This window comes from Nansenia antarctica (assembly GCF_963989245.1).
Source record: "Nansenia antarctica genome assembly, chromosome: 4".
NCBI classification, from domain to species: domain Eukaryota; kingdom Metazoa; phylum Chordata; class Actinopteri; order Argentiniformes; family Microstomatidae; genus Nansenia; species Nansenia antarctica.
In genome coordinates this window covers 21,753,973-21,779,203 of record NC_137689.1, presented here as the reverse complement: position 1 = coordinate 21,779,203, position 25,231 = coordinate 21,753,973, and the positions used below count along the sequence as shown (strand labels likewise).

The window sequence follows — 25,231 nt, the reverse complement described above, 5'->3', positions numbered from 1 at the left end:
ATTTCAATACATGTTAGTTTCTGCTATGTTGAGGGACTGCACAGCATACAAAATATGTTGTATGTGTAAGGAGAGCCACCAGGGGGAGCATTTGCTCCTGAATCATGACACCTCGGTTTTCAAAGGAAAACCAGACTTACAAATGTACTGTAATTCAATGTAAATGTGAATATATAATCTCTATTGTCCTACATAGAGGAAATTATAATATTGCCTAAGATTAGTATGTATTTGAACAGGAACGAGTCATTGTGATCACAATATAATCACAAACACAATAGTTATCGCTACCCTGTGTAAACATGAATTTGTTTTATCCCATGGTTGAGGACTTCAAATCGTTGGATAAGGTCTCCAGAGACATCAAGTCCATCACCATAATCGGAAGAAGCTTCTAGGGGAGTGAGCTGGCCTGTGCCCTGGGCACGAGATGTAAGATCACTGAACTGAGGAACAAAATGACTTAATGGCACGATGACTAAACTGGCACATAGCTACCACAGTGTAATGACCTTGGTTTCCTCTTCTGTACAGGCAGGTGATGCTGCATGCTTCTATGACATCAGACTGGGCCGCAGGCGGGTGGAGCATCATGACCATGCGGTCGTGAGTGGCAGGCTGGCTGGGGAGAACGTGACCGGAGTCAACAAACCCTACTGGCATCAGTCCGTGTTTTGGTAGGAGTTGAAACTCATTAATTAATATTCCCTGCCAGTAGCCATCAGTGACTCGTCCTGCCTCTGACCCTGCACTCTCACTTCCAATTGTGTTCACAGGAGTGATCTGGGGCCTGATGTGGGCTATGAGGCCATTGGGATTGTGGACAGTAGCCTTCCAACAGTAGGAGTGTTTGCCAAAGCCACTGCCAAGGACACACCTAGAGCTGCTGCAGAGAAGTCAGGTATGATCCAATAACGGTTGAGCTTCTGTACAGTCAACACAATCTAGGTTCTGCTCATGGACCTGTGTGCTTTTCAAAATGAGAAATTCCATGTTCCGAAAAAGCAAGGAGGCAGTGGCCAGTAGCCCTGTGGCCTCCTGCACCCCTGCGCCCGCTCCGGTGTCCCAACAGAAGGACGACTACGGCAAAGGAGTGATCTTCTATCTACGAGACAATGTGGTCGTGGGCATTATCCTGTGGAACGTGTTTAACAGAATGCCCATTGCTAGGAAGGTGAGCACAGAGGAGGAGAGATCCTGTTTGTTTCTCTCAATGTTAAAAATATGAAATAGAAAAACGGATTGCTTTCCTTCTTCTTTTTTCTTTGCATTTGCACATTGAATGAAGTGGCTAGGCTCTTCAACATTCACGAGGACTGAGTCTGCTCTGGGGAGGCTGAGGCTGAGCCTATGCTACATGTCACTACTGATAAAGGCTTTGAACTTTCACAGTCATCGCCAGGCTTCGGCAGACCCAACTGATGAAGCTCTAGATAGACATGGGAGAATCTCTGGACACACATCTGCTCTGTAAAAAAAATCCAAGATCTAAATGTTCAATCACTCTGTCTCATATGAATGCCGCCTTCACCCCAGAAATATACATGTTCCATATTGTGATCAAGGTTTGAAATTGTCCATCCCCCACAATTGTCCAGACGATTCTACCAGCCCAACAACATACTACTGGTATATGGATGTATGTCTCAGTGTGATCCTGCTCACTATGGAAAAGGCTGCAACAAAACATGTTTTAAATGATCCCTCAGTTTGAATTACTCTGTACAAGTGTGACCCCTCCTAATAACAGAACTCATATGAAATGCTAGCCCCATTAGTCCCCAAACATGTTCTACTGGTTTAGTCTTTAGTCTTCAGACTTTGCTACAGTTCACTGGAAAGGTGGAGAAGTGGTTTTGTTGAACAAAAGATACATTTCCAACTGTCACAAACCTGCCTTCGCTGCTCCCACACGTGCTGGATGTGGTGAGGATGTCCTGTGGGTGTCCATGTTAAAGTGCCTTGGCCGTCCTCAGAGTGGATGGGAACAGACAGTCCTGTGAACAGGGCATCTGACCTGTGTGGGCTGCAGTGTGCTGAGGCACTCACTGAGAAAGAACGTCTGAATCCTCTGAAGAAAACGACCACATTAACATTAAGGCTGGCCTACTTCTGCACTATGGATGCATGCAGAAAACATACTGTGCTGTTTTAATCATATTTCAGTAGACCCCCTATGGAAGAATGTTAAGTGTCTTACATGTGAAGCAAAGGTCTTACAAGTGTGGGGTATAGCTTCCATGTCACACAGTTATTCTGCCTTACTGTAAAATGCTGAAAAGCATGAGATGTATTGGTTACTTACTGATTTATTTTACTATCAATTTGTGGTACCTCATAATGTATCTGTTCAGTGAGACTGAAGTAATTAACCTATGAACTGACAACTCACTGCGTTGAGTTAGAAGTTAATTGACTAATAGTGGGACAACATTGAAATTACTCATGATGGAAAAAAATGTGCTCCTATTCTTCCCTTTGTCTGCTTAACTGCCTTGACTACCCCTCACTTCATGGTTTACAGATTTCTTTGTTGCAATTATCTTTCTCCCTCAATCAAAAATGTTGTTGGACTTTATAATAATATTCATTATGAATATTATTAAAGTATTATTATGTTGTAATAATAAAAGGGATAAAAGCAATAAAGGGGAGTGGGTAGACACACATTTTCTATATAGATGTTTTAGCCTTATTTATAGTGAGAAGAGCAGATAGCAGCTTTAGTGTGAATCCACTCATTAAAGTCTAAAGTCTAAAAGCTATCATGAGCTAGAAATTCTCTAAGTAATTAAGCGCCAAAAGCACTGAATCCAGAAAAATGACTAACATGCTGCTGTCTCTTTAAATATTCTTGCTGTGATTCCTGGAGCATGCATGTAGCCATAAAAAATAGATAACGCTTGTGGTCCTCCACACAAACACTGGCATAGCAAAAGTCTCCCGACTTTGAATTATAGAGAGGCACCATCCTGGATGTTACACCTGCAGAGGAAGTGGGAGCTCTGATGGCTCCTAACATCATGTTCCTCTGCCTAGGTTTACAGGCTTTTCACTGAATTTTATACATCAGAATAATTTTCTCATCACATTTTTTTCTTTAATGCTTAGAGTTGATAGCAGAGAATGCTATCACAAGTCCTGTGGATGGTATGGGTCTCATCTGTCTCCATTCTACAAAGCAGGTAAGAAGCATCAAAGTCTTTGTCTTAAGGTTATTAAGCATTTATATTGTATTACCATACACACTTATTCAAGTTTTCATTATAAACTTCTTGTTTACTGAGTAAAACTAGGAAGAGACATTTATTTGATTTGTATTTATAGTGTGCAATTAATTTAAGACAAACCAACTACCTTTGAAGTGAGAGAATGGAGAGAATGTCTTATTCATACTGTAATAATTGCCTGTAGAAAAAAATAGATGTTTAGTCCTTGAAAGGTTAGTATATTCTTAAATAATGTCTTTCTGTTTTTTTGTTTTTTTTACAAAATAATAATAATTGTAGGATTTTATTTCAACTAGCAGTAAGAGATGTACTGTATGACGCAGTTCATCCATCCACATTTTGCTGACTTTTACCCTCCATTAAATATTTATTCTTACAACTCACGATTTAGCTCTACGATTTGACATCATTCTGCAGTTAGTTTAAATCCATCTCCACTAGACAGTAACAGTTCATATACTAACAGAGCAAGATCATTATCATCAGAGCAAGAAAACAGCTGAGTTAATGGGGACAGATATATGGTAGATAGATGGTTTTTCCAGTGAATTAGGTTTATAGAGTCTAAATGGGCAAGCCAAGGGCAAGGGTCTTCTTACATCACAAGATTGCTCACTTCCGCTGAAGACCCTGTGATTTGTGATCATAAGTAATAATTAATTAATAATAATTACAATTCCATCATCAGAAAAATATAGTCTGACTAATACTCTAAGTGATAACAAGAAGTACAGTATAATCAGTTGACAGTTTTCTAAATATATTTTAGCTGACAGAATGACACATTTGATCATGTTTATATACTATATCATAGTAATATTTCACCTACATTGCAGTTTTTTATAGCTCTCCCAGTTCATCACTGACCTTTATCATTGTCATTATCTCATACAGTTGCCCTTCCATACCTTTCTATTGACAATAAGTAATAACACTACCAGTTACACGTTCCCCCTTCCCATATTTCAGGCCTGGCTCCTGTAAGGAGATGAAATTCCCTAGCAAGGCAGTGAGGCCCCCGTCCCCATCCGACTTCCTGGACAAACTTATGGGACGGACATCTGGCTATGATGCTCGCATCAGGCCCAACTTTAAAGGTATTGTACCTGCAGGGGACAGTAGTAGTAGTCTACCTATCAGGTGTGAAACCTACCGAAATAGGTGTGTTTTCAAAAGAGCTTTACAGAGTAAATAAAGGATATGATGTAGTAGCATATATATCACAACTATATGAACTTTGGCAGTATAATAGCTATTTGCTTTGGTAACGCACCCTTCCTCCAAGTGTCTGTTATGAGTTTAAAAAGTGTCATACTGCTTTGCATGTTTACCCACAGACCTACTTCAGTCTGCTCTCTCTCATCCAGCGAAGCAAGCAGATTCTGTCTGACGTACTTCCTCTCATCTCTATTTCTCATGGGCCACAATTATCATATATATTTCATACCTGCTCTATATCCCTGAAATGTGTCAGCACATGCAGGGCAAATCTCAGATGAGTGTCTATAAATACACTCATGTAATTAAAGTACAATCAATAAATCATACCCTGGGAGACTGAAATATTTGTGTCAGTAGTTCAGAGAGAAGCACTATACTAATGCGAGTGAATTGGAAAAGTCAACACCACTTTATGCTGTCTGTTTATTACTCAATCCATTACAAGATACTATTGCAGAATGGAGCGACGCATTCTTAGGCACAGGAAAACAAGAGAAGGTCTTCACATGTCATCAGGGGATCGACTTGACAAGCTCAGTTCTGATTTGACACAAATGCTGCTGCATCCTTTTGATGAAAATGTGAATGCGCATTAGCAAAGTTACTGTGTTGACAAAGCGAATACAAATGATCTGCATTGGAAATGACATGAATGAATGTTAGAGATGGGTGGGGATGTCATGGAGAACATTTATGTTTCAGGTCCCCCTGTAAATGTCACTATCAACATCTTCATCAACAGCTTTGGATCCATCACTGAAACCACCATGGTGAGATGCTTTTTCACCTTCACTCATCGTCACCTTTTAGTCAAACATTGTTTCTAATGTTTTGACCCTCTAATCAACTTGCATCAAAACCATAGGACTACCGGCTCAATGTTTTCCTACGGCAACAGTGGAATGACCCACGGCTGGCGTATAAGGAGTATCCTGATGACTCCCTGGACCTGGACCCTTCCATGTTGGACTCCATCTGGAAGCCCGACCTTTTCTTCGCCAACGAGAAGGGCGCAAACTTTCACGAGGTTACCACAGACAACAAGCTACTGCGCATCTTCCAGAATGGCAATGTCCTCTACAGCATCAGGTGACCTGTGCCTGTGTGGAACCTCAAATGATGGGGCCCAACACTCTACAGATACAGTAGAGATGCTACAGGATTATTTCTTTTTTTAGCACTTATTCTTTACATTAAATGTTGGTGTATTTAGTACATTAAGGGCTGGTTTCACAGACAAGGCTCAAGCCTAGTCCTGGACTGAATCACACTTTCAATGTAAAATGTTAGTCTTAAGATTAGGCTTAAGCATTTTCTATGAATCTGGCCCTAAGTGTTTTTTATATATAATGTTTCTATATATTTCCTATCTCATTGGACCACACAGTCCTCAGTTTAAGGCCAACACAGTTTTGCTAAATAAGCTTTTGCTCATAGCAGTGGGGAGGTGAAGCATCTCTTTAAGTGATGATCATAAAGGAATACCTCCAGCTTTTGAATTCAACTTGAAGCCTCAGCCTTAAGAGTGTACAGGATGTGCCCGCTGCCCAGTTCTGTTCTACCTGTCTCCTCACACTCTAACTGAGTTCTTCTGTTTTCGTAACACAGGTTGACCCTCATCCTCTCCTGTCCTATGGATCTGAAAAACTTTCCCATGGACAGTCAGACGTGCACTATGCAGCTTGAAAGCTGTGAGTCATTTCCCTATTTTTCTATCCGATCACTGCACTTGACTAGAGAGTCTGGGGCTGTTAACAGCTTTATAAATAGACTCACCCATCTCTCAAAGACTCTTAGACACACATGTTCCCCCTCCACTTCGGTCTCTTTTGCAGTTGGCTACACCATGAATGACCTGGTTTTCCAGTGGTTGGACGTGGCCCCTGTACAGGTGGCTGATGACCTGCAGCTTCCTCAGTTCGTACTGAAAGAGGGGCAAGACCTGGGCTACTGCACCAAGAACTACAACACAGGTAGGTCCTACACTCACTTGCAAGGCTGCACCTATATGAAGGACTCAGGCCCGAATGTTCAAACCATCTGACTTCTACCGGCAGGTAAATTCACCTGTATCGAGGTGAAGTTCCACCTGGAGAGACAGATGGGCTACTACCTGATCCAGATGTACATCCCCAGCCTGCTCACTGTCATCCTCTCCTGGGTCTCCTTCTGGATCAACATGGACGCCGCGCCCGCTAGAGTGGGCCTTGGTATCACCACGGTGCTCACCATGACAACCCAAAGCTCGGGGTCCAGGGCGTCCCTGCCTAAGGTAAGAGAGAGATTGCCTGATTGAGTGATTTTTCATTCTGCTCAGGCATTCGATGACCAGGATTACCAACAGACAATCAAACAAATGTGAATTTTGCCCAGTGATGGGTTTGAAACAGTGTAAACATATACATTATTTCAGACAATGCCAGAAATCAGTGAACTCCTATGGTGTTGGGAGGCCTCTCTTAAGTGTTTCATCGCCATGTTGGAGTTGTTTGATTTGAACAAGTTCGATTCTAACTCTTATTTGTTTGTTGTGTGGTGTTGTGTTGTGCAGGTGTCATATGTGAAGGCCATAGATATCTGGATGGCTGTGTGTCTTCTGTTTGTGTTTGCTGCACTACTGGAGTATGCAGCTGTGAACTTTGTCTCACGACAGCACAAAGAGTTCTTCAGACTGAGGAAAAAGATGAAAGAACAACAGCGCCTAAGACCCGTAAGTACAATTCCCACCGCAACCCAGACCCTCAGGGAGCCCCTCATCACCTGACCTCATGCTCCCATCACCTGCTATTTCTCATTGCCAGTTATGCAGGGACTACAAAGTTCAGCTGGCTGTCACGTTCCATGCTTGGAGATCCAGAGAGCATTGACCTGTGCTAATTCAAGTAATTTTCCTTTAGCTGCTGGCTAAAAGTGCCTTCCACTGCTGAATGCCAAAGAGTATAAAAGAGTAAACAACAGAGACAAAATAGAACAACTCGTCCTAAAATACTGTATTTATGTAATCGGAAATCGGTGGTTTGTCTGTAGTTCAGGATTGATTTATGCCTTGTAAAATGAATCCCACAATTAACACATTAAATGCATATCTGGTAACTCACACTGTTGACTCACACTGTTGCGTACTGAAACTACAGGTAAATCAGGTACTGGTAATACAGTCATAGGTCAACAGATCTCAGGTCTGATCTCAAAGTACTGTTTACTTTTTAATGCACCACATTTGGAAGATGTCAGCAGTGATGCATCACTGAGTGTTCGTTGAAGTCACCGTGTTCCCGTATGGCTGCTAAACGTGTGTTGATCTTGGCCAATCAGCAGGGAAGCGGAGAGAGCAATGTCAAAGGGAACAACCTGCCAGGCAACAACGCTTCCCAGGGGGCCGTGCCCCAGCCCTGCAGTGTCTGTGCCCGGGTAAAAAAAACTGTTTCATTTCAAGTGTGGTTTAATGTGTGCTGTAACTCCCTCCTGAGTACTCTCTTAGACAAGCTGAATGTGGTAACTAAACAAGGTACTTTCAAGTTTCAAGTGTATTGCTACATCCCATTATACAAGAATAAGAGAGTAAAATTCTTAGACTTCAGTTCTTCGACATTGCAGCGACAAAACAAATAAAGTGGCCATAGTTATAAATGTATATAAAGGTAGTATAGCTTTTTGATAACCGTCCAATGTCTAACCGTCCTTTCCTGTGAATTCATTGCTAAACACACACACACACACGAAAACAATGACCCCTTTCTCCTCTCTTGTGTTTATTTAGGAGGAGGAACTGGCACAAGGCCAAGGCTACTGCCCTGGTTACGGAATAGGCCAGGTTATGCAGAGCCTGGCAGGAATCGGGCCGGAGATGGACGCTCCCGTCTATGCTGACCTGCCTCCTGGATTCCTTTTTTATGACATCCGCAAACGCTTTGTAGATCGGGCTAAACGGATCGACACCGTATCCAGAGCTGTATTTCCCCTGAGTTTCCTCATCTTTAATGTCTTCTATTGGGTCACGTACAAAGTGCTGCGAAATCAAGACATACAAGCCACTCTGTGACAAACCAATGTTTCAAGATGCAATACTGAGCTAACTCTACTGGCTTCAGCCAAACACTTCACAGACAATGTCCGGAACTCCTCAACTGTGCCATGAAAATGTCCAGTTCGAACATTTATATATTTTTTTCATAACAGCGAATCTAATATGCACTAGACAAGTGCTCTTGATTTATGTAAAATGTTTATGAATTCCAATGGACATGTACAGTGCACTAATTCTTATTGCACTATATTTGTTAAATGTCACAAAAGGAGAGATGACAAGCCCACATATTGAACCAGGACTGCATGAAAAATGTTTATGGACATGTATAGTATTGTACATGCTTTTTGAGTATTTCATAACTTTTTGTACTATTATGGACTGCCAGTTTACTGGCAAATCATACAAGCCAATATGATATATAGTATATAATATTCCATTTCAAATTGTACACTGTACAGTACTGTATGTAACAGTGTTTCTGTTACATGTCTGAATAAACATAATTTGACTAAGGGACCATTTTTATTTCTGCGTATGCCATATTCTTCTTTGATAGGGGATATAGTACATATTGTGTGTATCAATTCATTAAGATGGAAGAGTTACATTGAAGATTGTTAATTTATTTATGAATTCAAATACATGACAGCTGTTGTACAATGTCAAATTAATGTATTTAGATCTTGATGACTCAAGACTTGTCAACTTGCTTCCATCGTTTAATTATTCATTTATGAGTCAGTATGGGGAAATATTCATGAGAGAGGAATGAAAGTTCAGGATGTAACTAACATCTTCAGGAGTCAACTGTACAGCTATTCTACTAGATACTGTAAATAATACATGGACAGTATCACATTTTTAGAGAAGTATTTAACAACTACATTTATATTGGAAACTGATGGAAAAAAATACTTCATGCTTGAAAGTAAATAAGGTAAAGCTATCTAGACAAGGAGATGGTAGCCTTACCTTCACTATGTGTATATTTGTTGTATAGTTGTTGTTGTTGTTGTTGTTGTTGTTGTTTTGTTTTTTACCCTGACTGCACTACACATTTTCCAATTGGGACAATAAAGACATTGATTGATTGGTTGGTTGATTGATTACTTAACTTACCAATTCACATAGGATTTGGCTAATGCACATACAGATCTGAAGCCAGGCAAGTCAGCTAAATGCTTCAATACGTATTACTAAAGAAGTTCACTTGTGTTATCACAATGGTTAGCTTCCAATCTTTCACTGTAGACAATAGGTTTCCATTAACATTAGCTAATAGGGGACAGGACAGCTACTGTATCTATATATTATACAGTAGCTGTCCTACTGTACATACAGTCATGGCCAAAAATATTGGCACCCCTGCACTTCTGTCAGATAATGCACCACGTCTCCCAGAAAAGTGTTGCAATTACAAATGCTTTGGTATTCATTTATTTCTTTAGTTTGCGTTGTTTGCAGAACAACACAAAAAAGCAGAGAAAAAAAGGCTAATCGGATATCATTCCACATAGAACTCAAAAAATGGACTGGACAAAATTATTGGCTCATTTTTGTTAGCACTTCCTTTGGAAAAAAAAATAATAATAAAAAAAACTACTGGAATTTTTGACCACTCTTCTTTTGTCAACTGCTGTTTTCCAGTCTGGCTTTTTTATATCTATGTGTCAGCAGTGGGGTCCTCCTAGGTCTCTTACCATAGCGTCCCATTTCATTCAGATTGTGATGAATAGTAAGAGCTGACACTGTTGTACCCTGTGTCTGCAGGTCAGCTTGAATTTGCTTGGGAGTTTTTCATCCACCATCCCAACAATCCTTTGTTCCAATCTTTTTTCTAAAATGTTCTCCATCCACGTCCAGGGAGGTTAGCTACAGTGCCATGGGCTGTAAACTTCTTAATGACATTGCGCACAGTGGACACAGGAACATTAAGATCTCTGGAGATGGACTTGAGATTGTCCATGCTTTTTTACAAATCTGTTTCTCAAATCCTTAGACCATTCTTTGCTCTGCTTTCTTTTCTCCATGCTCAGTGTGGTACACACAGACTCACAACACAAAGGTTGAGTCAACCTTTTTCCATTTTAACTGGTTGCCAGTGTGATTTCTATATTACCAGCACCTGTAACTTGCCACAGTTGAGTTTAAATACAAATTAAAGGAGCATTACATACTTGAAATACAATTATTTCTTACAATTTGAACAATTATTTGTTTATTTACCAATCATTTTGTCCAGTCCATTTTTTCGAGTTCTGTGTGGATCAGATTTGGCTTTTTTTTTCTCCTTTTTTTGAATACCAAAGCATTTGTAACACTTTTCTGGGAGAAGTGGTGCATTATCTGACAGAAATGCAGGGGTGCCAATATTTTTGGCCATGACTGTACACCTTTCTTGGCCCCCCAAAAGACAAACACTGCTAAAGATTCAGTAGCCTACTAAAGGAACATGTAGGAACTAGTTGACTGTAAAGCCACTATCAATGGCTAACATCTAACAACAGTTCCAGTTCCAGACTAGCACCTGGAAATTACTATGACCAAGAGGTGTTTGGAGGGACTAGCAAAACATGTCTTATACATACATCGCTAACATGTTATGTTATTAGACATTGTAAGGCTTCTTTCTATGATTATGATTATTATTTAGCCTCATAAAAGTGTGACCCAATATATATATATATATTTTTTTTTTTTAAAGTATTAATATTTATCACAACCGTCACAAAAGTACAGGATTGGAACCAATAGAGCTCAGTGGTTGGAGCGCCTTTAGAAAGTGAACATGGGCAGTCTTGAAACTGAAATAGTGCCACCGTGTGACTTAAGTTTGCATAACAGAACAAAATGTTACATATCAGCTGTTATACACGCAGTTCTGGTGACTTTTTGATGGGAGAATTAGTGCGTAGTGCGAGTGAAAAGCATGAAATGATCGGGTCTCAGGTAAATGAAGGCCTACAGCTGATTTACACAAGTGCACCCGTCCGAACACGATAAACAGCTGATCACGAGAGCGTGCCCGACCACAATGAAGCGTTTTTCCTTTTTTGGCTCTACACTCCAAACGTTTGGATTTTAAATCAAACAATCAAATACTATAAGGTTAAAATAGAGATTCTCAGCTTTAATTTGATGGTAGGTTATGTACATATTGGTTTCACTATTCAGAAATTGCAGCAATTTTTATGCATTATAACTATAATATGCCATACAATACAATAGGCTACGACCAAATATTTGCACAGCCACTATTGTCATCAGTCTTGCTTCTTACAGATCTGAGATGATTTCTCAAAATATTACTCCTACATTCGTTAGCTAAAACAAAATATTTGCATATAATAGGCATATGGTTACAAATGTGACTGGCTATAAACCAAGGTTACACAGCTCTGGTTTGATATAGGTCAAGTTTTGGTATTAAATGATAGGCCTACTGCAGGCTATATATGCTATTATAGCTGCTTACAGCTGCATTGTACGAAACAAACACTCTCTAAATGTATTTTACCCACTCTTGCTAGCAAGCTTTAAGTTGCATTTCATGTACGAAAGGCGCTATATAGATAAAGCTTTACTTACTTACTTACTTACTTACTTACAAGCTACTCTGTTACTAGCATAGAAATGCTTACAAAGGTCATGTTAACTTTGCCAGCTAAAGCACTGTATCACGTAACTCTATCTTGTAGAAAAAAAAGAGAGCGAGAAATAAAGAAATAATAATAAACTTCCCAGATTATTGTAAGGCTTTTAGATATGTGTAATCAAGAGGGCTCCTAAGGAAAGCTCTGTCATGAGGGACAGGCCAGCCGAACCCTGCAGCTCTGGAAGAGAGCTAAACGCAGCAACGGCAGGCTGTCAAACGCACTGTGAATGTCCCAGTAATACCCAGTGAGAGGAGGAGATAGAAAAGTGTATGGTGCCGACGAAGCAACTTAGTCCTTGTCCAGGAGACACTGGCTAAAGCATCTAAGACCAAAGCACAAGAGCAGGCCCTGAGGAGATTGCATGAGCCCCACCAGGACTTCAGCATACTGGAGCTCCGGCAGGGAAACTTGCTATGCAGGCAGTATGAGCTGGGGTTCACATCACAACACCACCTTGAGCCAGAGGCCTTCCTGGAGGGCCCTAAGCTCTGCTTTGAGGTGTCTGATATGGTGAGTGCTGCTCCAACACTGGACCCTAAGGGTGACTGAGGAGTTCAAGAACACCAGCCCAAGACTGAGGCCTTACCTCCATAAGGGCCTGGGAAACAAAGAATGACCTCAGTCAGGTAAGAACATCAAAAGCATCCTAGTTGAAGCAATATTCTAGACTCATTAGTGAAGCATAGCTGAATCAGCATTTAATATGTCAAGTTGCTTAATCTAGATTGATTCCATGAACTTGAATAACTTACAGATTGGTACACTCTCTGTGTTTCTAGCTAGCCTCCTCTTCCACCTCCTCCTCCACTGATGGAAATTATGAAGAACTGCTCACCATGGGTAGGTCTCAGAAAATGCAATATGCAGTTACATAAACTAAATGCAGACATGGAGTGAAGAATTTAAGGCCTGATTTGGTACTAACTCTCTTTCCCTTGTTGTTCTCCAGAGACTGACAGGAATCCGGGGCGGAAGGCAGTCTGGAGATTTCTCCATAGTGTCGAAGGCGTTTACAAGCTGCACTACCTGTGATTCCTGAGCACAACAGATTCACCTATGGCTCCAGTTCTACACTGATCAATTCAGCTATATTCTGTTTAAATATAACATTTATTATTTTATTTTTTAAATAAAATTATATATTAGTAATAAACCATCATTATCATTGAATTTATGACTGTTGTCCTTTTTTATTTCATCAGGGTAACCCATTGAGACCAAAGTCTCATTTTCAATGCTGACCTGCTTACCAAGCATTTTTAAGACAATGCAAAAACATCACATGAATCTAAAATCAATACAAAAAGACTAGAATGCCATGTAATGATGGATGTCAGGTAGCTACCCAGTAAACAAAAAGAGTCCAAAAGACGTCCTCAGGGAAGCCGGAATGTGGGTTCAGATGACGTCTTTCTAGGACGTCCAGATGACGTCTTTCTGGATGTCCTAGAAAGACGTCATCTGAACCCACATTCCGGCTTCCCTGAGAATGTCTTTTGGACTCTTTGTTTACTGGGTAGGTAGCTTTTGTAAGTTTGCTTTATAAACATACAGGAGCCAATGCTGTGTTCCCTAGCAGCCAGAGATGGCTAGCCTGCTGCATGATATAGATTACAATGATGTGTTCTAAAATGATCAGCAGTAATAGAACGAAGTGCTGAATGATAAACAGTGTCAAGCTGTGTCAAGGTGGTAGAGGCAGCGTGCATGTAGATAATGTCGCTATAGTCAAGTACTGACAGGAAAGTAGACTGTACTAAAAGCTTCCTGTGATCAGGAGCGCGATCAGGAGCGCACTCGAAGTTGGTGACAGTAGGAGGGGAAATGTGTCAGCGAAGTTTCCCATGCAATACCAGGGTCGCCGGGGAGCTACAGCGCTTTGTCATCGTGTTGGAGCAGACCGGGACAGGCTGCACCAGGGCAGTCGGCATACGTGTAGCCGGTAGTTCCGTTAGCTTTACAAGCGGAGCAAAAATAGTTTGACAACAGTACATGGTTGTCATCCATATCTGGTGAGAATAGAGGAAGAGAAATCCTTCTCCCCTTCTTCACAATGGTTTCCCAGGACAGCAGGTGTGCAAGGAGTGTCACTTTTTTCCAGACTTTCAGAGCCGTGAGGGGCGTCCAGCTGTAGCATATCCACCCGGAAGAGGAGCAAGGACTGCCGCTGGAGTACATCATCCAGGAGGGTCTGGATGGAGTGGATCTCTGATCTCAGTTTGGACATCTCAGACTCCACTGATCCGGTGGCCACTGCCATCAATGGATCAGAATCAGAATCAGAATCAGAAGACTTTATTGCCATGACATGTAAACATGTTAGGAATTTGGTTTGGGACAGTGGAGCACGGTTTACAGCAGGACAGGTGCAAGACAGGACAAGACAGTGCAAACCAACATCATAGTGCAAGAGTCATAATTAATATAAATATAAAGTGCAGAGATCAAGTGTTCAAGTGTTCATATCCAGACAGTCCAAAGCTCTCTGGGTGGGGGTGGAGGGAGGGTAGATAGATAGGGGTCAGGTCAGGGGGGGGGGGGGGCAGCGGCATTTAGGAGCCGGATGGCTGTGGGGAAAAAGCTGTGTGCATGTCGGGCCTTCACAGTTTTTAGGGACCGCACCCTCCTGCCTGAGGGGAGCGGGGCGAAGAGACCGTGTCCTGGGTGTGCGGGGTCAGCCATGATCTTCCTGGCCCTCCCCAAAGCCCTACTTTTAAACAGGGCCTCAAGGGGGGGGCAAAGGGCAGCCAATCACCCTCTCCGCCGAGCGTAGGATGCTCAATTTGTTGCTCCTCTTGGTGCTGGGGGAGACAGAAGACTTTGGCCAGTAACAAAGTATGTACAGGCAATAGGCTAGCTGACAAGCAATAGCAGGCTCTCAGGTGGAAGGGACAGATCACTTACCCGCGAAGGCTTAGAGATGGGAGCCCACTGTGGTATTGAAGCCTGGATTCCTTTAGACTTTGTCCTACTGGAGTCCTTCAGACCTTGTCCTACTGGAGGCATTCAGACCTTGTCCTACTGGAGGCATTCAGGGCCGTGATGATGGGAGGAATTTAGCATAGTGGCGGTAACAACTTTCGTAGTTGCCTGATTGTAGCTATCACAGTCAAGCGAATGATCACACGATTGCTAAACGTCAGCTTTCAGCTTTCAAACTAGCCGGATGAACTCACACTGACAGCAGGAAGTGTGAAATGTTAAGATAACGCTTTGCTATGCTCATTGACAATAACTTTGAAAACATTGCAATTAAACCATATGGAACTGGTAAAAAAAAAAATTTGAGAGAAAGACTGAGTTAAGAATTTATTAATTTTTGAAAATGTAAAAATATGAACGTAATGAAATGTTAAACAGCCAGACAATTCTAAAAACATTTTGGCCACTAAACCAAAGTTCACCTCTTCTGTTATTAAACAAATTCATGATTTTAAATGGCCTGATGAAACATGTGACCCACAATGATGACACTGGTGAAATACACAAACTAACATCACAAGGTAATTATGAATAGATAAAAACCCTGACACCCGAGAAATGGAAATACAACGCTTTTGTTATCATCAGTCAGATCAAGGGACTGTTTTAAAACTAACATATTTCAATGTGTATGCAATGGGTGGAAAAAGCATATACTGTATTGAGCTTATAGTAAAACACAGTGTTAAATCGATAGTAACAGAAATGAAATGATCATCAGAGTGTGGTCTCTTGAATAGCAAACAACAGTCCAATCTGGGGTCAAATAGGTGATTTCGCACCTAGGGGACAAAGAGAAAAATAATACACAGTTTAAAATATATGTTTGAATGTACACACCAATTTGAGAGATTTGTCTTGAAGCAATGTAATATTATGAGGATGATGTAGTGTGAGAATGCAGCACGCCTCTCTGCCAGATCAGCACCACTCTTAAGTTACCGTTCTCTCTTGACTCTGTGGGGAAGACGTTCTTCAGCTGTTCTATGACCTGCTGAAGGTGGTGGGATGTATTACACTGGTCCTCCTCCCGGACCGCTCCTGCTTAAATAGGAAGACATCAGGAGTCCATTTTAAACAGAGCCCCAATGATTGCATCTCTTATGCTTTCTCATCAGCCTACTGTATTGTATTACCTGTAGGTTCTGTGTCAGAAGCTCCTAGGCATGGCTGTCTCCCCAGGTAGTTTGTATGTGACACGGGCGAGTACCACAGAGGGGTACCGGTAGATACATTGTCCTCTGAATCCTCTTTGGCCTTTTGGATTCACAATATGAGCAAACATATTTTACAATTCACATCTTGGAGAACAAAGGAATATGCATGGATTGATTTTAACCAAACCTTTTCCTCAAGGACTAATAGTTTAGATCACGGAGGATTCATCTGCATTATATGTGACAGGCAGGGTTCAAACCACAGACATACAGTACATGTGAATGTATGCATGATTGGTTTAAACCTGGGTCAATAACCACATAGTGTATACACCGGTCTTAAACAGTTCTTGTCATACCAAAACAGACAGAGCTTGAAACAGAGTGTTCTCCCCTCTGCTGGTCTCTGGCTGCGACTCACTTGCAGCAGTAGCTCTCTGAGGCGGTCTAGCTGGGACTCAAGCTGCCTGTTGTGGTCCTCCAGGATCTGCATGCGGGTCTCCAGTCTGTTCTTATGTTGCCTTAGGTTCCTGGCCTCAGCCAGCAGGGTCTCATCCTCCAGGAACTCCTGGGCAGAGTCCACAGAGCCCTTCATCACGAGAGGACAGGCCTGGGCCTCAGCATGCTGCCACTTCAGACGACGGTACTCCCCCTGCAGTATTCTGGGCAACATTACACCATTATGACCAGAGTCACTTATAGTATTAGTTGAGCTAAATTCATCATGATTGGATGATGGCAGAGATATTTTAATGAGACGGGAAGAAGTGACTCAAGGGACATGGTTTAGTCAGAGAACAACATTATTCAAGAGGTGACAGATGAGAATAAACAAGGCAGACAGATATCTCTATTATCCTGGTTTGTTTAGAGGGAATTCTCTGGACCATGGTTTGTTTATCTGAATGACGTCAAGGTTCATATTAATGGCTAAGTACTTTTTCCTGACCGGAAAGCCTCAGAACCCTATACAATGTCTCAGAGCTGTCAAGGGTAAGAGACAATGCCGCTTAGTGAGTTCTCACCTGTTCTCATTCTCCAGCATGGCCAGTGTTCTCTGCAGTTCATCCTGGCTCACACGGCCAGTGTCGGTCAGGAAGTGCTGATAGGCCATGGAGTCCTGCTCCAGGCGGACCAGATACTGATCTTCATCACTGAGTAATGTAACAGAGAACAGGGCAGAATGATAACCCTAACCATGGGGACATTGGAAGAGGGCTGAGAGTGAGGCTGGCTTGATGCTCAACAAGGACAAGTGACCAGAGAACATATTTTTCCTGTCTTGTCGTAAGTTGACCAGAGAGGGGTGGTGATATACTCACAGGCTCTCATTGAAGAAGGAGCAGTTCTGGTTCTCCATCTCAGAGAGTCTAGAACAGAAACACATACAGAAGTAGACAATATACTGTAGGTCACAGTGAGGTCAAAGGAACACCTATGTGGGAATACGAAGAATTACGAATCCAGTTGCTTAATGTAGCTAATCCAATTACACTAATCTCACGGGTTATCTTAGCTGTTATCCTGGTTAAAACTAATTCAAGCCCTTTTCTGTAACATTTCCTCTGCAGAGATGGTATTTATGTATATGTATGTATATTCTTGCTCTAATTGCTATAGTGGTGGTGGGGTAGTGGTGGTCTAGTGGATAGTGAGTTGGACTTGTGATCGGAAGGTTGTGAGTTCAAATCCCGCCTGAAACCACAACACTACTAGTGTGCCCTTGAGTAAGGCACTTAGCCCTCAGTTACTCCGGGGGGAATGTCCCTGTAATTCGTAATTGTAAGTCGCTTTGGATTAAAAGCGTCGGCTAAATGGCAAATTTAAATTACTATAAACATGTTCTGGCAGAAAGGAGGACATGCCACATCAAGTGTTTTAATATGATGAACTGATTAACAAGGAAGTCACTCCACTCCACCCCGCTCATTAGTGCCATGTTTATTTGTGTGGAGACACAGGGCAAAGGCATGTCCTAGGCAGGGCTTTGAGTTGAAGTGACAGATGAAGACAGAATGCGTAATGTCGAGATTAAGGCCAGACAGTACAGAACAGAACTGGAGAAGTCATCAGAAATAAGAGGTTCCCTCTCTGCCATTCTGGTGAAGAGACTGACAAGATGCACTGCTTATTAGCCTATACTTGCTTGGTTGAGGCAAAGATAACTACCAGGAATGCCCTTTGCATAAGCAATAGATCTCTCTCTCTCTCTCTCTCTCTCTGCAGGCTGCTGACCTCAGCTATTAGAGGATGTCTGCAGGTCTGTCGTTTGTCATGGCCTGAGAAAATGGGTTATGTGAACCCTAATAACCTGAAGCATCCTCTTCTGTCTCTGCAGTCCGTGGCCCTGCTGCCCCCACTGGCTTACAACAATGACCCGGAATGACTCAAATGTGTGTTGCAGGTCAACAACACCCGCAAGGTAAAGCCCACCCAACTAATGTGCAACATGCATAGCATGCTATCTTTAATGGTTTCTCATACTCGTACCTGCAGGCATAGTGCTCAATCCTGGAGTGTGTGTCTGTGTGTGGAAGCCTTGGGGATGAGCTGGGGCTAGAGGTGTCAATCAAAGACAGAAGTGTCAATCAGAGCTGACAGTCTCGGGACGTGGCATCCGAGTACAGCATATCACCCAGAGCAACATACAGTGTCCTCCGTAAGTAATGGGACAGTGAAGCATTTTCTCTTCTTTTGGCTCTATACTCCAAAGGTTTGGATTTGAAATCAAACAATTACTATGAGTATAAGTATTGATTCTCTGCTTTTACTTGATGGGTGTTTATGTATATATTGGTTTCACCATTTAGAAATGACAACACGCTTTATACATTTCAGGGTACCAAAAATAATGGGACAGATTCATATAATTAAGCACTGCTGTTTAGTATTTGATTGACAATCCTTTGTATTCAATAACTGCCTTATGTCTGCAAGGCATTGACCCCGCCAGACCACGAATGTAACCAACGACTGTCATCATTATTACAACCCAGTATACAAATCAGTCTGTCTTGAAACCCCCTTTACAGTGTTATCTGCGTTTGCCACGCATGTCAGTAGAACTTGATAATATGATTAATTTGCAGTTTCCTCTGGCATTTGGTTTGAGGTGTAAAAACATAAAAATAAGCATATCATCTTCAACTATTTTCAGATTTCAATGTATGACACATCAGCACAATCTGCACTTTCATAATCTGTAAAAACCTGAAAATGACCTTGCCCTACTTGGGGACTTTTGCACCAGACCCTCTGTGACACCAGTCACAAATAACAGCTGCACTTTCAACCACCAAAAGAAGAGAAAATGCTTCACTGTTCCATCACACAGGAGGGCACTGTATCTCCCAGAACCAGTTCAGTGTGTTAATAATACCTCCCAGGCTTCTGGGCTTACCTGTCCTCACTCTCTGCCTCCAGGACAGACTGCACAGGCAGGTAGCCCCTCTGGGGGTGCTTGCTAAAATACTGCTTTGACCTGAACTTGTTCTTCAGGGTTCTGGCAAAATCACGCATCCTCTCCCCTGATGTTGTCTGTCCAGAGATCAGTAAATAAGACAAGCTAAACTCACACAACAACACCAAAACGAGATACACTGGTGAACATGAGAGCACATTTTGAGTTGATTATGTGGGATCTTTCAATTCCCTTTCCAGTAATTGAGTTTAGGAATGAATGTGATCTAATGTTCAGTAGTAATTCGTACTTAATACAGTACTCCATGATGGGGTTGAAGTGAAGTAGTAAGTCTTACTGGGATGTAGTACTCCATGATGGGGTAATGTAAAGTCTTGCCCTTGGTGGTGCGCCCGGATAGGAAGCAGGTCTGACAGATGTCCACATTAAACTCTTTCAGGCTTCGATACCTGTGGGAAGAGAGAACATATGGCAACACTTACTGTACATGAACATTTATTACTGAAATTAGAATTCTGATACCACCCCTCACAAACCCACTGAGCTACCCTCGGTCTCTGGCTTATCAACTTTCCAACCCCCCAGTCCCCTGATGATATTCAAAAACTGGTCAAATCTAAGCCGGCAACCACCTGTCGTCTCGATCCTATCCCCTCCCCCCTTCTCCAATCCATTTCCAAAGACCTCCTTCCTTACCACCATAATCAACTCTTCCCTATCCACAGGATCTGTCCTGGCTACCTTTAAGACAGCCAGAGTCAAGTCTCTTCTCAAGACACCAACTCTTGACCGTCTTCTGTCCACAGCTACAGACTATCCCTTCTCTCCTTCTTATCTAAAACCCTTGAACGCGCTGTATCTAAACGTCTCACCATCTCCTTCAGAACAACCTCCTTGACCCTCGCCAATGGCTTTAAGGCTGGGCACTCTGAGTACTGAGACTGCTCTCCTTGCTGTCACGGAGGTCCTCCACTCTGCTCGAGCTTCCTCTCCTCTGTTCTCACTCTCCTGGATCTGGCTGCTGCATTCGACCTGACACTTCTCTCCACCTTCGCAGATCTGGGCATCTCTGGTTCTGCACTCTCCTGGTTTGCATCCCACCTGGTCGATCGCTCTTACCCCCCACCACTGGGGTCCCCCATGGCTCCGTCCTATGGCACTTACTGTTCTCCCTCTATACCAAACCTCTACATCCCCTCTACCACCCCTGTACAGTTTCTCTACTGTAAATAATAATAAAAAATTCATTTTCCTAGCACTATAACTGCCAATGGCCCCTGGCCCGAGCATAGATTACTTTTTCTTGCTATGACTGATGGATAGATGATTCCCGTACTTAGTCAAATGTATTTGTTGTAAGTCACTTTTTTTTATGTAAATGTAGAATTCCCCTTGGTCAGGTCCTGTGTCTCACCTGAAGCCCTTGATGGGACACTGTTTGCAGATGGAGCACTTGGCCTGGTGCTGGGCGTTCTCTGCCAGGGCTACGCGCTGCAGCACAGGCAGCCACACCATGGACTGGGGCTCCAGGCTCATCCACTCCAGGAAGTGGGACAGCTCCACAGAGGACTTCCCGGGAGCCTGTAGCCCAACAGTGAGGAGGACCACCACAAACCAGAGAAGCATGGTTAGGATTGAGAGTTGAGATGGTAAAACTCTCTCCTCAAGTTCAAATACCCACTCCCGTGCTGTCAAATTGATAGTTTATCAGCCGTTTGTGGAGACAGTATTATTACTTGTTGTCAATTCAAAGGTCACAAAATCGAGACTCGGTCGGCACAACTTGAATTGTGGGGCGACTGTTTGCAACAACTTGACATTTGTTTCACAGGGGGTAAGACACACACTCTTTAACAGTCTGGGGCAATGGGTCCCCTTCAGAGACTGCCTAAGTAGAGCTGTAGCAAATTGCTACAGCCTTTAAGTCATATAACATAAAGAGTAATCACAAAATTATTCATGACATTTACGATAAAAGAAAAATATATTAAAGAAATGTCTCATGAGTCACTAACGTTCATTACTGGACTAAATTCTCATTAAAAGGGTTTGAAAAGCACTCCATGTTAAATTTCTTGAGGCCCCCTTCCTCTAGATAAGAGAAGTGGCATAATTAAGTTGTCATTCCCTTTTGGGTTTCAGTAGGATGCCAGTGGAGCTTCATAGAGTTAGTGTACTTAGCAAGCATGTACATGCATGATGATAGTAGACCATTTAAAAGACATAACATAGACACAGATATCCATGCATGCACACGCACACATGCACAGGCACACGCTCATCACAATGTCAGAATAACAGAGCCGAGCACTTGGTAATTGGTAATTAGCCCTTCTAGTTCCAGTAACCCGCATATTAAAACACCATGACCTCTGTAAACGGTTTAGTGTTTACTCATTTTAAACATGTAAAACAGAAAGAGGGGGAGCAGCCACATGGCTGACTGATCTATAAGAGGCAAACAGAAAAACAGAAACAACGCATTGATGTCACACACAGAACGAGTCAAGAGATGTTTGACATGAATTGCATGTGAATTAATGCATTCATGTATTATGTATTACGTATTAATGGCTCTCAGATAGCATTTTGACTGTCATCATCATAAACATTTCGCTTGAATAGAGCCGTGTTCAATCAGGCATCAGCTGCTCAGCCTCTGCACCACCGTCTCAGAGCTGCTCTCAGGAATCCACGATTAGCTCCAGATCCCCTGTGACATTAGCCTGCTGCTCACATGATATGGAAAAACATACTCTGTACAAATGCTTTTAGAACGCTCAAAAGTCACTTTGATTACCGTACATATCGGTATGAATTATTAATCTAGAATGAATAGAGCCTGTACACCCAAACGCTCCACCAGTACCCTTATGAATATACAGTAAATAGTTATTAATCACCAACAAACAGATTACCCTATACCAGTATAACATAAGGAATTTGGAGATAAACTCAATATTCACAGTATAGCTCACATATCATATGATCAAATTAGCAAAAAATAATCATTCAAAGACACATAGCAGTGGCCTGGTTGACCTTGATACTGTACCCTACTGTACTGTATTTTTATTTTTAGGCCCCCCCAAGGCAGCTTACCATACGAAAGCAGCTGTTGACACTGGGCTCCACATTGCTCCCCCCGAAGGCTGCCACCTCCCCCAGCTGCCGTGGGATCTGGATGACCTCCTGGAGCAGGGCACTGAGGTGGAGCTGGTCGACACATCCATCAGGCCCTGACACCTGCCAGAATAGATCTGAGATACTCCCTCCTCAGACAGGCCATAGCACACAACCCACACCTCACCCCAGAACTAGCCTTTGACTAGCCTAGCTCTTTTCTATTGGAGGAACTCGAATGATGCTTTATTGAAAACGTTTGTTATACAAAAAAAATAGGAAATCTTACATTTACACTTCTCCTGAATGTCAGAATTGCATAAGCACACCAATCCTGTCTTGAAAGAAAGGATCCGCACCTTCCCATTGCGCCCACTAGAGGGTACAGACAGAGAGAGAGAGAGAGAGAGAGAGAGAGAGAGAGAGAGAGAGAGAGAGAGAGAGAGAGAGAGAGAGAGAGAGAGAGAGAGAGAGAGAGAGAGAGAGAGAGAGAGAGAGAGAGAGAGAGAGAGAGAGGGGGGAGAAAATGTAGAGAGACTGAGTGAGAGGTACAGGGGTCATAGTATACAAACTGGGGCAGGGTTTATAAGAAAAACATTACTAGAGAGAGAGAAAGAGAGGAGTACATAAAAGTTTTTGATTACATGGGAGAAGGTGAGGTGGGGATGTTTTAATGCAGTGATGCACACTCACACACTATTCCCTCTTCTCTCTCTCATACACATGTACATAGTTCATTACTCACGTTTTCATAATTCCCAGGATATCCAGGTGTTAGCCCCACAGCATTACGCTCATTGTTTTGGCCTTTAGCCTTTCAGATTAAGTACAAAGAAATGCTTCTATAGCCAAACATACACACACACACACACACACACACACACACACAAACCTACCCACACAAACCTGAATCTATAGAGACAGTCACAATGACATGCTATCCCAAGACCGTAGGCACACAACGTACACACAATCGCGAACCACCCATCCGTGACACATCCGAGGATCAAAAGGAACTTGATTCTATTCCATTCTGGATTTGATATGATTGCCCACGTAATCTTGCCCTAGGGAATACAGTTGGCTGCAATGACTCTCTCTAACACTGAGAGTGATGTAGGCAGCTAACTGAGCACAACTGAGGAGACGACCCCGGATGTGGCACTGATCCATTAGTAGAAGAGAATAAGAGGCAGTGGGAGAGCAGAGGAGAGAGAGAGAGTGAGGGATGGGGGGGGGGTAAAGGAGAGAGAAAGAGGGGGATGATTGTCGACCTGTCGTAGACGTTGAGAAGCCAGTTGAGACACATGTCCACGCAGAGCGGGACGTTGAACCGTGCGGTGTGCTGTTCTGCCAGACGCTCGTACAGGCCAGTCAGAGCGTGGATGACCTCCAGGACATCCATGACCTCCATGGAGTCCACCACGGGGTCACTATCCCCCAGCCCCTTGGACACGGCTGCCACACAGGTCAGGCTCAGCTTGTCCACTGAAGGGAGAGAGAGACGGGGGGGGGGGTCAGACACTAGCTGCTGCCCCAAACCCCCCGTCCCCCCCGCACAGACACAGACCACCGAACACACTAACTATCTCACACACTCACGTCTCAAAGCCCGCTGCACCCGACGCAGCTTCATAGCCGTTCTGTAGGCAGAGAACCTGATGTTGTTCAGGTCAGCTGTGGACAGGTGGAGGACAGGGAGACATGTATCGTAGTCATAGTTAGATCACCAGCTAAATGAGAAGAGATCCAGCAGTGACACAGAGCATGGTCATATCCATCTTTTTTCCCTCTGAGATAAACACAGAGTATGTCCCATTCTCTCTGGAATGTTTCAGATAGTGAGAACGTTACTGTCATGCGATCGGGCAGTCTCACCAAGTGCCTGGTAGAGCTCCTTCATCTTGGGATGATCCCAGCAAGTGGTCTGGGTCTGATGACTGCAGGGGGAGAGAGAGAGAGAGAGAGAGAGAGAGAGAGAGAGAGAGAGAGAGAGAGAGAGAGAGAAAAAGAGGGGGACAGGGGTCACAGTAAACAAACTGAGGCAGGGTTCGTAAAAAGAACACTACTGGGAGGGAAATAGTAGCAACATGTTATCTTATACAGTATGTACACAGACATTTCCACACTGGTTTACACTGACACAACATCGTTTTTTCCACATACAGCAGCTATGCTTACTTAATATAGTATGGCACTTTGTTTGACGATATGGCACGCTCCCACGGGACCTGCACTGAACCTGGAAATGAAACAAACAGCCGCATAAATCAAGCAGGCACAATTGCGTGGTCACCCTGAGAAGGTTCTAATGTGATGAATCGGGTGTGGAGAGTGGAACAGAACAATAGAGACTCAGAAGCCAGAAAGCAGTAAAACAACCGCGGGAGATAAAAATGAATGTGAAACAA

General features: G+C 42.8%; 2 protein-coding genes and 1 pseudogene across 3 annotated transcripts in view; 2 read left to right on the top strand and 1 right to left on the bottom strand.

The window, feature by feature from the left end:
* Positions 1–302: 302 nt before the first annotated feature.
* LOC308155875 (apoptosis-inducing factor 1, mitochondrial-like) lies at positions 303–1,422 on the top strand (the record flags this gene model as incomplete). The annotated part of the gene is made up of 5 exons (XM_080529241.1): positions 303–350; positions 535–677; positions 777–896; positions 1,006–1,174; positions 1,393–1,422. The coding sequence occupies 5 exons, from the start codon at positions 303–305 to the stop codon at positions 1,420–1,422; spliced, it is 510 nt and encodes a 169-aa protein (XP_080385367.1).
* A 1,704-nt stretch (positions 1,423–3,126) lies between these two features.
* LOC308155874 (glycine receptor subunit alpha-4-like) lies at positions 3,127–8,493 on the top strand (the record flags this gene model as incomplete). The annotated part of the gene is made up of 10 exons (XM_080529240.1): positions 3,127–3,185; positions 4,200–4,327; positions 5,154–5,221; positions 5,317–5,540; positions 6,060–6,142; positions 6,287–6,424; positions 6,509–6,723; positions 7,003–7,161; positions 7,767–7,862; positions 8,212–8,493. 10 exons carry the CDS (start codon positions 3,127–3,129, stop codon positions 8,491–8,493), a joined length of 1,452 nt encoding a protein of 483 aa, XP_080385366.1.
* A 7,388-nt stretch (positions 8,494–15,881) lies between these two features.
* LOC308155873 (dystrophin-related protein 2-like) overlaps positions 15,882–25,231 on the bottom strand; it is a 29,681-nt pseudogene continuing 20,331 nt past the window's right edge. The window contains exons 8-23 of the transcript in view: positions 25,002–25,062; positions 24,699–24,760; positions 24,423–24,497; positions 24,095–24,308; positions 23,110–23,195; positions 22,800–22,957; positions 21,112–21,278; positions 20,035–20,146; positions 19,677–19,813; positions 18,767–18,832; positions 17,599–17,646; positions 17,302–17,430; positions 16,698–16,938; positions 16,256–16,376; positions 16,062–16,160; positions 15,882–15,901 (exon numbers count right to left, since the gene is read on the bottom strand). The product of the transcript in view is annotated as a dystrophin-related protein 2-like (transcript). The remainder of the gene's footprint in view (positions 15,902–16,061; positions 16,161–16,255; positions 16,377–16,697; positions 16,939–17,301; positions 17,431–17,598; positions 17,647–18,766; positions 18,833–19,676; positions 19,814–20,034; positions 20,147–21,111; positions 21,279–22,799; positions 22,958–23,109; positions 23,196–24,094; positions 24,309–24,422; positions 24,498–24,698; positions 24,761–25,001; positions 25,063–25,231) is intronic.